At 44.4% G+C, this 13,495-nt stretch overlaps 1 protein-coding gene across 2 annotated transcripts in view; it reads right to left on the reverse strand.

Moving 5' to 3' along the window:
* HDAC9 (histone deacetylase 9) overlaps window positions 1-13,495 on the reverse strand; it is a 1,057,517-nt gene that overhangs the window by 130,678 nt on the left and 913,344 nt on the right. For both annotated transcript variants that reach the window (XM_073677842.1, XM_073677846.1), the window contains one exon: window positions 3,904-4,060. In XM_073677842.1, the coding sequence (XP_073533943.1) occupies window positions 3,904-4,060 (157 nt within the window). The remainder of the gene's footprint in view (window positions 1-3,903; window positions 4,061-13,495) is intronic.

A 13,495-nucleotide genomic window follows, 5' to 3' on the forward strand; every position in this document is an offset into this window, starting at 1 on the left:
GTCAAGAAGATATCCAATGGAGATTGTGGCACTGAACATAGAGCAGTTTTACAGTTGTATCAACCAACATTTTTCAGAGTTGAATAAACTCCTTCATCAGGAAAAAAACACAATGAACAATTTTTCCTGATGAATGAGTTTGTTCAACTCTGAAACATGTAGTTTAATAAAACTGCTTTTTCTTCAACTCCATCATCGCCATTGGATATCATCTTGACCAGCAGCGTAGCAGAATTATCCGTATATCTCTTTCTACTATTGCATCTACTGCTGATTTTATTCCAGCAGTGGAGCAATACCATACTATCCACAACATTTATTGCCCGGGTGAGGCCCTGTTGTGCGCTTTTTGTCACTTTTTAACTATTTTTGGTCTTTTTAGCAAATGTCTACATTAATATAGTATCTACATTATTTCTGATTTCCAGAATTATTCCCACTCATGGACATCAGAAAGAATGCATCAGAATCATTGTTTGTGGCCCCTTTTCCATCTGATGGAAACCAACTGTATGACGGAAGTGACATCTACAGGAAATAAAGGAGTACTACAAAATATGTCATCAGTGTTTCATGATGTCACTGATTTGGGTAATCTCATAGGTTTGATTTTTAAAATGTTTTTATTCTGTCTCTAGAGTTTTATTTTCAATCATATACAGTAATCGATCACCTTATTTATTTTACTCACTTATATAGTGCCATTAATTCCATAGCGCTTTACAGACATTATCGCCACTGTCCCCATCGGGGCTCACAATCTAGATTCCCTATCAGTATGGCTTTGGGGTGTAGGAGGAAACCGGAGAACCCAGAGGAAACCCATGTAAGCACAGGGAGAACATACAAACTCCTTGCAGATGTTGTCCTTGGTGGGATTTGAACCCAGGACCTGGCGCTGCAAAGCAACAGTGCTAACTACTGAGCAAAAGATTGTTTGCTATAGACAGCACCAATACTTTTCTTTAGAACATTTTTTATTTATGAAGCACAAGATATGGAAAACATTTGAACAGCTGTTCAATAAACTTTTTTTTTATATCCAGTACAGACCAAAAGTTTGGACACACCTTCTCATTTAAAGATTTTTCTGTATTTTCATGACTATGAAAATTGTACATTCACACTGAAGGCATCAAAACTATGAATTAACACATGTGGAATTATATACTTAACAAAAAAGTGTGAAACAACTGAAAATATGTCTTATATTCTAGGTTCTTCAAAGTAGCCACCTTTTGCACTGATGACTGCTTTGCACACTCTTGGCATTCTCTTGATGAGCTTCAAGAGGTAGTCACCGGAAATGGTTTTCACTTCACAGGTGTGCCCGGTCAGGTTTAATAAGTGGTATTTCTTGCCTTATAATTGGGGTTGGGACCATCAGTTGTGTTGTGCAGAAGTCTGGTGGATACACAGCTGATAGTCCTACTGAATAGACTGTTAGAATTTGTATTATGGCAAGAAAAAAGCAGCTAAGTAAAGAAAAATGAGTGGCCATTATTACTTTAAGAAATGAAGGTCAGTCAGTGCGAAAAATTGGGAAAACTTTGAAAGTGTCCCCAAGTGCAGTTGCAAAAACCATCAAGCGCTACAAAGAAACTGGCTCACATGAAGACCGCCCCAGGAAAGGAAGACCAAGAGTCACCTCTGCTTCTGAGGATAAGTTTATCCGAGTCACCAGCCTCAGAAATCGCAGGTTAACAGCAGCTCAGATTAGAGACCAGGTCAATACCACGCAGAGTTCTAGCAGCAGACACATCTCTACAACAACTGTTAAGAGGAGACTTTGTGCAGCAGGCCTTCATGGTAAAATAGCTGCTAGGAAACCACTGCTAAGGACAGGCAACAAGCAGAAGAGACTTGTTTGGGCTAAAGAACACAAGGAATGGACATTAGACCAGTGGAAATCTGTGATTTGGTCTGATGAGTCCAAATTTGAGATCTTTGGTTCCAACCACCGTGTCTTTGTGCGACGCAGAAAAGGTGAACGGATGGACTCTACATGCCTGGTTCCCACCGTGAAGCATGGAGGAGGAGGTGTGATGGTGTGGGGGTGCTTTGCTGGTGACACTGTTGGGGATTTATTCAACATTGAAGGCATACTGAACCAGCATGGCTACCACAGCATCTTGCAGCGGCATGCTATTCCATCCGGTTTGCGTTTAGTTGGACCATCATTTATTTTTCAACAGGACAATGACCCCAAACACACCTCCAGGCTGTGTAAGGGCTATATGACCAAGAGGGAGAGTGATGGGGTGCTATGCCAGATGACCTGGCCTCCACAGTTACCAGACCTGAACCCAATCGAGATGGTTTGGGGTGAGCTGGACCGCAGAGTGAAGGCAAAAGGGCCAACAAGTGCTAAGCATCTCTGGGAACTCCTTCAAGATTTCTACTGACGTACTAAAGCACTTTTTTTAGTTTTGTAACCTCATTGAGGTTTGAACTTCATAGCCAGGTGTATGCAATCATGAGAAAAGCTACTTAAAGTGGCCACTTGCAAGTTGTTCTCCTGTTTGAATCTCCTCTGAAGAGTGGTATCATGGGCTCCTCAAAACAACTGTCAAATGATCTGAAAACAAAGATTATTCAACATAGTTGTTCAGGGGAAGGATACAAAAAGCTGTCTCAGAGATTTAACCTGTCAGCTTCCACTGTGAGGAACATAGTAAGGAAATGGAAGAACACAGGGACAGTTCTTGTTAAGGCCAGAAGTGGCAGGCCAAGAAAAACATCAGAAAGGCAGAGAAGAAGAATGGTGAGATCAGTCAAGGACAATCCTCAGACCACCTCCAGAGAGCTGCAGCATCAACTTGCTGCAGATGGTGTCACTGTGCATCGGTCAACTATACAACGCACTTTGCACAAGGAGAAGCTGTATGGGAGAGTGATGCGAAAGAAGCCGTTTCTGCAAGCACACCACAAACAGAGTCGGCTGAGGTATGCAAAAGCACTTTTGGAGAAGCCAATTTCTTTTTGGAAGAAGGTCCTGTGGACTGATGAAACCAAGATTGAGTTGTTTGGTCATACAAAAAGGCGTTATGCATGGCGGCAAAAAAACACTGCATTCCAAGAAAAACACTTGCTACCCACAGTAAAATTTGGTGGAGGTTCCATCATGCTTTGGGGCTGTGTGGCCAATGCCGGCACCGGGAATCTTGTTAAAGTTGAGGGACGCATGGATTCCACTCAGTATCAGCAGATTCTTGACAATAATGTTCAAGAATTAGTGATAAAGTTGAAGTTACGCAGGGGATGGATCTTTCAGCAAGACAATGATCCAAAACACCGCTCCAAATCTACTCAGGCATTCATGCAGAGGAACAATTACAATGTTCTTCAATGGCCATCCCAGTCCCCAGACCTGAATATCATTGAACATCTGTGGGATCATTTGAAGAGGGCTGTCCATGCTCAGCGCCCATCAAACTTAACTGAACTGGAATTGTTTTGTAAAGAGGAATGGTCAAAAATACCTTCATCCAGGATCCAGGAACTCATTAAAAGCTACAGGAAGCGACTAGAGGCTGTTATTTTTGCAAAAGGAGGATCTACTAAATATTAATGTCACTTTTCTGGTGAGGTGCCCATACTTATGCACCTGTCAAATTTTGTTTGAAAGCAGATTGCACATTTTCTGTTAGTACAATAAACCTCATTTCAAGGCAGAAACATTACTGTGTCCAACAGTTATTACATATATCAAACTGAAATAGCTGTTGCAAAAACACCAATTTTTATAAAACATTAAGCTTAAGATTAATAGGGGTGCCCAAACTTTTTCATATAACTGTATATATTCATTTTTATGCAATGATATTTACGTATCAGGCTCTATTTGATTCAGGTACTTGTGATTTTGATATTAGAATATTACTTTTAGGAAGGTGTTCTTACTTTCTTTGCCTCTGTCCTTGTTCCGTGGGTGCATAAGTTGCTGCTCCCGCCGATGCCTCTCTGCTTCCTGTTCTTGTCTCTGCTGCTCCAGTTTATGTTCCTTCTCCCTTTCTAGAATCTCTTGTTGTTGCTTCATTGCCAGTAATTCCTGCTGCAACTGGTAGCAAAAAAGGAAGAAAAAATTTATTTAGATTCTAAAATATCTTTTATATTTATCTAAAAATTAACAAGATTATATTACTATTCTCAGGGACCATAGATCGACTCATTGTTTGCATACGCCTGGGTCAGGACTGATCGGCCCAGGTTTCTCTGTAGGGATGTACTTAAAGGGACAGGTAAAGTCTGTAAAAAGCAGACAAGGCCAATCAATCCCATAAAATAACATAAGCAATGTTTACTTGCAACAATCACCATTATATAATATTTATGATGACTTTCCATATTACTATTTTCAGTAGTGGCTGCTAAAAGTAAAATTCCCAGAACTGAAAGTTAACCCTTATCCATAGAATAAACTGTATCTCACTGATCCTTCGCAGTCTGAATACTGGATCCCACAACGATCCCGAAAACTTGTGTCTGGATCCCAAGAAAAGGGCTCTGCAGAGCACTGTACTTTGCTTTTTCCAGCAGTACTAGACTATTAATGGACTAGAAGTTGAGCATGCACACCTCAGCTCCTTTCAAGAAATGGCAGTGCACCATTATTGGAATTGCTGGGGGTTCTAGTGGTCAAACCACTAATAAGTTATTCACTATCCTATGGAAAGAGGTTAATGCTCAATTATGGGAATGCTCTTTAAACTCATTTGTGTGTTTGCTTCATTAATCCAAAGTTATATTCAGTGGCTACAACTTAGCTGCATGGTCGAAATAAGAGGTAGACTGAAATCCTCCTTCTTTTCTAGGTAGAGGCTCAGGATGCAGTTATGTCCTTCTCCCACGCTCTACATGGCAACTCTACTTTAAATTGGAGCTGCTTTGTTAAATTACCCTTAGTAATGGGAACCACAGTAATAGTTGGAACTTCAGTAGAGAACATATAATATCAGAGAATCAATGTAATATGTAAAGAGCATCCATACATATTATAGCTATAGGCTAAAATATAATTTGGCCAACAGATATCTCTTCTGCGTCCCCCATAAATACAGGAACATTCTCCTCGGATGAGCATTGCTGTGTTCTCTTTGAGAGAGCGGATGGCAGACTCATCTTCAGGAGGAACAAAAGGATTGCCCATTTGAAATCACACGGGCCATTCCTTCTGTCCTCCAATATCATTATTTGAGAGTAAGTCAGCAATCGCCCAAATATAATTAGACTGTCAGCCAATCCCACAGATATACCTTCCTGCAGCCCTATTTTTCCAATCAAAATGACAGAAACCCCAGGAGATCCCATCAAATTCCATCATGAATCTTTTGCGATCCTTGAGTTAAGTCATGCAACAACTCCACCATTGCATTGTGGTTTCCATTTACAAATTCTGATCATGAAAAAATAAGTATCATCATCAAAATATAGGGATGATAGTCTAAATTGTATCTACTGTATATTCAATATAGTCAGGCTCCATGCATACTATGGAGGCACATGGAGTATACCACTTATTCTGTGTCAGAATCTGGTATGATTATGTATAAAAGTGTGGTGCTGTTACAGTACAACCGATGGGTTATAGAGAGCTATAGTAGGGACATGTGCATTGGAAATTAGATTCTATTGCTAACTTCCATTATCTCTAAAACACTTCTTCAATATCCAGCAATAAGGGAGTTGTCCAATCCCTTTTAATAATATAATAAAGAGAGGGAGGATTTATATCCAGGCATATCATCAATACGAGCACTCCAAAGAGCCTAGCACCTTGATGCCAAACCAGTCATTGGACTGAGCATTTGTCATTTCTGCAAACAGCCTCTTTGCAAAGGAAGAGAACAAGATCTCTAGTGCCACCTACTGGAAGAAGCAATCCTATAAGTCAATATTGATCCTGGAAAGGATCAAGCCACTTGATTTAGCATACAAAGCCAAACCAAAAGCTCCATTTTCATATAGTGGTTTGGGGGTTCTTGCCTTGAGACAAATTAACTTTGTGAGAAGCCTTCGATGGGTGGTCTAAGTGGTTGAGTTCCTCCTTAAGGAGGAAAGGAAGGCTTATAAGCAATGTAATGCTCTCCATGAAATAAGAAATGCACAGAGGAAGAGAACAGGATTGTAGTATCACCTATTAGAAGCACCAATCCTATAGGTCTATATCGACCCTTGAAATTGCATTGCCACATGTTTTAGGATACAAAGCCAAACCAGAGTCTTTATTCGCATACAGCTGTTTGGGGTTCCTTGCCCCTCATCAGTGCAAAGCAGGAGAACTAGTTGCACCCACTCTCTCTCATTTAGGGATTCTAGATGATAGAGCTGATTTATATCTTGTGATACTACTAACTCTATTGTCTAAACTCAAATTAAAATGTATCAATTTTTTCCATGTTATTTTCACAAGCATAGTTAATAATTTATTGATTCTCTAGGCAATGTCTAGTTCTTACTTTTGAGAATTCTGAATTATAGTAATTAAAAAAGCAGCTTAAAAATTAAATAGAAAGAAATTGAGCAATTAAACAAGTAGTATTTCCGCAAGGTAAAAAAACAAGTCATAATTTCATTCTATAGATCTGGCCAAGTTCACTGCGATGCAGACATTAACCTGCCCAGTGCCAGGGCAATGGGTGGTACACTGTGTCACACATCCCCAGCAGCTCATATTGCAAACCCTGAGCTTTCTTGGAAATCACATTTCTTTGTAAAGAACTTAATGGAAGCAATGCCCCGGGGAACCATTCACAGTCAGTTGTAAATGTTCTTAAGAGAAACATTCCTAGTCACTCTTTTCCTCTTTGGATAACAGACAAGAAGAATGACAATGGAAGCCCTGTTAATATGAGAAATCTACTCAACTATGCAGGAAACAGATTTGCTGAATTAAAGAAATCTGCTGCCCCATTGCTTGCTTAGGGAGGGTGGCCCTGGGACAATTTGACCAAAATCAAAAAACAACATTAACCTTTATGAAGTAGAAGGACATTAATCATCCACTGAGCGGCAACCAATGTAAATGCCAAACTGTGCACAGAGAATCATAATGTAGGAAGTGACCTCCACATTGATGACACTGAAGTCCGCACAGCTTATACTGTACAAAGAAAAGGATATACAGATTTATAATACAGTGGCGCCCAAACTTGGGCTCTAAAACTATACCCCCCTGCATGCCCTGACAACTGCAAAACTTGCAGCATGTACTGACAGCTAGAATGGCAGCGTTCTGCCTATGCCCAGTGTACACAGAAAGCAGCCAATCAGTGATGTGGGCAGGGTTATACAGGGCTCAGCATTCAGAGAACTGCTACATCTGAAACACATAAAAGAGTGATTTCATCAAAACTACAGCAAGCGGCCCAGTAAGTGACACATCACTGGTGTTAATGGGACGGTTGCAAACAACTTTATTAAATAATGGAAAGCAACCAAACCCGAGGTCCGCGATGCAGCCTGGAGGACTGCGGCCGAACACCTTCCAGGTAAGAAGGTAAAACAACCAACTGAAATAACAATCCCTTCCGTGTTACTGCGCATAGGAACAGGAATAGGGATTCACACTATCTCCGTTAACTGCACGAAAGATGTGTGATAAATAATGTATTTGTAGCCCTGTTTACAGCACAGGGACTACACAGCAGGCGCTAGGATGCGTGTGTGATACACGCCGGCGTATACGTGCTCCCAGCCGGCGTGCTACCGGACTGAGGAGTATCTCTCCACGTGTCTTACAGGCGGTGCCGGGAATATGGCGTCTGCAGACTGCTCAGGGTGTATGGCGACCCCTTTCTCGGAGCCAGATTGTCAGACGAAGCTACCTGCCTCCCTCCATCAAAGGCTGCCTATCCCCCGCTAAACCTGCCTGACAGAAGCTAAAGCACACGTGGAGCCCAAACGACCAAGCGTCCACACAACAACACCATCACAGCTCAATGATCAGAGCGCGCCGCCATGTTTGTGGGCTGGCTATTTAAAGATTAAGCCCTGCCCACGTCGCACTATTGGTGACGTCACCCGCGACCAATCAGGCGGTGCCAGGTCACCGGATCAGCGGACTCCCAAACCACCAATCACGGTCTGCCATGTCACGGGCATGCTTAGTGCAGTGAATCCTGGACTTAGGCTGTAGAAGCCCTGTTTCCCTCCGCAACCTACGCTTCATGTTGCTAGGAACAAAGACCCAAGAGACAACTTGTACGTCTCGGCCACCAGCTAGGCGTTGGGACTGACAATGATGCTGAGCAGTATCAGCCCTGGCTGGACCAGAATGGGAGACCACAGAATCCACTGATGGCTCTGAACCAATTTCAAATCCAGCAAACACCCACCACCTAATATTATCCCCCCCTCTAACATCCCCCTCCACTTGACACTCATATTCCTCAACAAGCAGGGGAGCATGAATGTGGTCCACTGGTTCCCAGGGATGATCTTCAGATCCATAGCCCCTCCAGTGTACTGGGTAACCTTTTTTTCCACGAACCATCTTAGACCTCATAATAGCCTGCACCTCGAGATTATCACCCCTGGTGTCTGTAGCAGGTTAGGGTTCAGCGAGTTTTGTCAGGCGAACGGGTTTAAGGAGCGACACATGAAAACTGTCGTGACTCCTCAAGTGTCGTGGTAACTGTAAATGGTACATTACTGGGTTTACTTGGGTCAAAATTTTGAAAGGACCAATAAAGCAGGGGGCAAACTTAGCAGATTCCCCGCGTACTTTAGTATTGCGAGCCGTGAGCCACACTCTGTCGCCCGGATAGAATAAGGGAGCAGGACGACGAAGAGTGTCAGCCGACTCTCTCATTTGATTCTTGGAGGCCAATATAGCATCCTGGGTATGGTCCCAAACCTCCCGCGCTTCCAGAGCCAAATCTCTGACCCCAGGTTCCATAGAGGGAACTGGCATAGGAACCGGAACGCGCAGATGTTGGCCATTATTCAAAAGAAGCGGAGTCAGATCTGTGGAATCCGCCACGGGTAACGGATGGAGAAGACCAGCCGGACTTTGTCGGGATGATTTATCTCTCGCACAGGAGACACACGCTAGAACATATTCCTTAACGTCCTGGCGCCACTGGGGCCACCAATACGACCGTTGAAGGAACTTTGTGGTACGTTTGACCCCAAAATGACCTCCGATCTTAGGGGCATGTGCCCAGGAGAGCACCTCAGTTTGCAGATTAGGGGGAACGAATGTCCTCCCAGAAGGAAGAGTGAGCCTGGGCTCGTCATCGTCCTCAGCCGTATCCATGGACCGGGACAAAAGGTCTACCCGAGGGTTCTTTTTGATATAATCTGACAAGACCTGGGTCTCGGGGACAGACATAGGATCTGTGCCGGGGACCAAATCAATAGGACAGCCATACGGTCGGTGGCGAGGTAAAGTGTCTGCAGCCTTTTTGGGAAAGACATCCGCAAAGGTCTGATTTTGCACAGGGAGAGCGGCCAAGTCGGAAGAAGGCTCAGAGACTACCCTCCGGGTGACTGTAACCATACACTGAGACACACAATTCTCACTCCAGGAAGAAATTCTCCCCGAATTCCAGTCAATGTGTGGTGTGTGACAACGTAACCACAGGAGACCCAATAGCACCTCATCTAATCCACCGGAAATAATAAGAAAGGAGATAACCTCCCAGTGACCCTGAGGAAATGACATGGTGAGGGGAATCGACTGGTGGGGATTTGTGTGTCCAGTAGTGAACCGTTGACTACCCTAATGTTCATTGGTTTTGGAAGTAACTCCATAGGAATGGCGTACTTCTGGGCAAATGTAGATGCCAAAAAATTGCCATCGGCACCAGAATCCACCCACGCCTTGGCAGTAACCGTGGTTGTTCCGAAGAACAATGTCACCTTATACAATAATTTGGAGGAAGGAGCCCCGGAATCTAACACACCTCCTCCAATGGCGGTTAGACACACTCGTTTTCCAGACTGCTTGGAACCCTTATTAATGGGGTACTCCAAGAGATGCGCAGGTCGGAAACGAGAAGGGCTAGACTCCATCCGGGATACATCCATAGCCTCAGGCTCTGGGTCGGGAGTCGCGGGTTTGGAAATGGGTCTAGAGAATGAAGGTGCCAACCGACACTGAGGTCTGGGGACCTCCAGCTCTAACTTGTGTTCTGCGTGACGCAAATCTATTCGGTTAGCGAGAGAGATTAACTCCTCCAGGGAGGTTGTAATCTCTCTGGTAGATAGAGCATTTTTAATATGCCCAGCCAGACCGTTCCAGAACACCGGGATTAAAGACCGCTCAGACCAATCCAATTCAGCCGCTAAGGTTCTGAACTGGATGGCATAGTGGCAGGCGATGACCGAACCCTGGACCAATGCAAGAAGCTTAAGAGCCGTATCATGCGTGACCTGAGGACCTAGGAAGACATTTTTTAGGACTGTAAGAAAGAGACCCGCATTAGCCACTACCGGGTCACTCTGCTCCCACAGGGGTGTAGCCCACTCCAAGGCCCTGTGAGAAAGTAACGAGATGACAAAACCCACTTTGGCCCTTTCGGAGGGGAACCGTGCCTCCATCATCTCAAAATTAATGGAGCACAGATTAATAAAACCTCTGCAGGATTTGCTGTCACCAGAAAATTTTTCCGGGAGAGCAAAACTGGTTAATGGGGCGATTGCAGCTGCCGCAGCATTCACCGCAGCCGAGTTAACCAGATTGGCTGCTTGAGAAGCAGCCTGGGTAGCTACTGCAGTGATATCAGCCACCGGGGCAGCTTGTTCCAGAGTCGTAAGTCTGGCCTCAAGTTGCTGTATATAGTGCTGCAGTTGCTGGTTGTCAGCCATGTTCAGCAAGACCCTGGCGCTCTGATACTGTTAAGGGGACGGTTGCAAACAACTTTATTAAATAATGGAAAGCAACCGAACCCGAGGTTCGCGATGCAGCCTGGAGGAGTGCGGCCGAACACCTTCCGGGTAAGAAGGTAAAACAACCAACTGAAATAACAATCCCTTCCATGTTACTGCACACCGGAACGGGAATAAGGATTCGCACTATCTCCGTTAACTGCACGAGAGATGTGCGATAAATAATGTATCTGTAGCCCTGTTTACAGCACAGGGACTACACAGCAAGCGCTAGGATGCGTGTGTGATACACGCCGGCGTATACGTGCTCCCAGCCGGCGTGCTACCGGACTGAGGAGTATCTCTCCACGTGTCTTACAGGCGGTGCCGGGAATACGGCGTCTGCAGACTGCTCGGGGTGTATGGCGACCCCTTTGTCGGAGCCAGACTGTCAGACGAAGCTACCTGCCTCCCTCCATCTAAGGCTGCCTATCCCCCGCTAAAGCTGCCTGACAGAAGCTAAAGCACACGAGGAGCCCAAATGACCAAGCGTCCACACAACAACACCATCACAGCTCAATGATCAGAGCGCGCCACCATGTTTGTGGGCGGGCTATTTAAAGATTAAGCCCTGCCCACCGTCGCACTATTGGTGACGTCACCCGCGACCAATCAGGCGGTGCCAGGTCACCGGATCAGCTGACTCTCAAACCACCAATCACGGTCCGCCATGTCACGGGCATGCTCAGTGCAGTGAATCCTGGACTTAGGCTGCAGCAGCCCTGTTTCCCTCTGCAACCTACGCTTCATGTTGCTAGGAACAAAGAACCAAGAGACAACTTGTACATCTCGTGCACAAGCTAGGTGTTGGGACTGATGACGATGCTGAGCAGCATCAGCCCAAGCTGAATTGGAATGGGAGACCACAGAATCCACTGATGGTTCTGAACTCATTTGGAATCCAGCAAACACCCGATGCCTAACAACTGGAATTAGGGTCTCTGACCTAACATCATGCTGCTCTCAGATGCTGTAGTAAAAATCTGGTGACAAATTCCCTTTAAATTGAGAGTTATATACAGAACATGCAGCCTATAGTGTGCTATTTAGAAACCTTGCCTGTGCCACGATACTTTGCCATCATGTCTATGAGTAAATCAATGACTTTCACGCTTTAATAACGGTGTTCAGTTCAGTATGTTCCCATCTTCTAGGTTTAGGAGCGCAGCTTACTCGCTTATGAGGGTTGGGCCCTCCTGCTTCATTAACCTTTGGTCAGCAGCATTGTTGCACCACTGGCCTAAACTATGGCACTCAATGCTTCTATATGAGGTAGCTTTGACTCTGCAGCAGCACAAGCATCTACTTTTAGGGTGCTGTTCTGTTTCATACTAACTTAAAGGGAACCTGTCATGTAAAAAAATGCTATTAACCTACAGATATTGGGTTAATCTGCAGCTTAATAGCATTCTGACACCGTGCAGCACCCGCACTGAGAACTTTATTCCCCCGGCAGCATTTGGCATCCAGTCATAAGGGCGGCACCGGCACGGTTTGAGTCATCGCTCTGTGTATAGAGAGTGGCAACTGTAACTGCGCTCCTGGCACTGACTAGCAGCCGGCCCCAATGCTGATCGTGCTGTCAGTCAGTGCTGGGGCGCGATTACAGCAGCCGCTCTCTATACACAGAGCGATGACTCAAACCGTGCCGGTGCTGCCCCTATGACTGGATGCCAAATGCTGTCGGGGGAACAAAGTTCATTTCTTTCTGTGTGAGTCTCAGTGCGGGCGCTGCACGGTGTCAGAACACTAATAACCTGCAGATTATCCCCATATCTGCAGGTTATTAGCATTATTTTACATAACAGGTTCCCTGTAATAAGGATTATTGTGATATTGTATATTTTGTGGTCGTAAATTACGGTCCCTTGCTTTTCTTCCATGTGGTATATATAATTGAAGATACTGCTGTGGTTATTGATCAAGGATGTTTTGAAGGTTAAATACAGTCCCATTAATGCGTTTAGACAATTGTCTAGTAAGTACTCATGCTTACATTGGATCGCACTTGGACCAATGTTATTCAATGAGTCTGTGCACATGTCTGATTTTTTATGTTGTGTCAAAAAAATCATACTTTTTTTTGCTTAAAGGGCTCATTGGTAGAACCTAAAGACATTTTGAAATTGCCGACTGAGTTACAGATGCCATTCACTGAGAGGTGACAAGCCGTATAGAAGTAAAATAAAAACTACAAAAACGTTCCATTAAACTTTTGCAGTCAGGTTTCTTGCACTCAGGATCCCTCAATAACAAAACCTTATAAAAAGTTTGGGGTTTATACCAGATAGTTAGTGTCTGGTGCTAATCACCGAACACGGATTGCTCCTGAAAGTCCATTGCAGTGTTCGGAGGGGGAAGTCTGAGAGAGAGAGAATTTTCCAAATCAAAAAGTTTGGGTCCGTATTGTTTTCAATGGTGTTCGGGTTCTGGTTCAAGTTCGGGTACAGATCTGGTACCCGAACCGGACTTTGGAATAAAGATGGGGTCGGGTACCAGAACCCAAACTCCCACGAGTCCGCTCATCCCTACCAATGAGTCCATACTAAGCCGCTGGAGTTAGCAGGTGACATAATCATAAGAGTACAAAAGTCTGTTTTTGGAGATAATAATGCATCATTTT

This window comes from Phyllobates terribilis, unplaced genomic scaffold (assembly GCF_046119375.1).
Source record: "Phyllobates terribilis strain yellow unplaced genomic scaffold, ASM4611937v1 Scaffold_4__5_contigs__length_816908805, whole genome shotgun sequence".
NCBI classification, from domain to species: Eukaryota; Metazoa; Chordata; class Amphibia; order Anura; family Dendrobatidae; genus Phyllobates; species Phyllobates terribilis.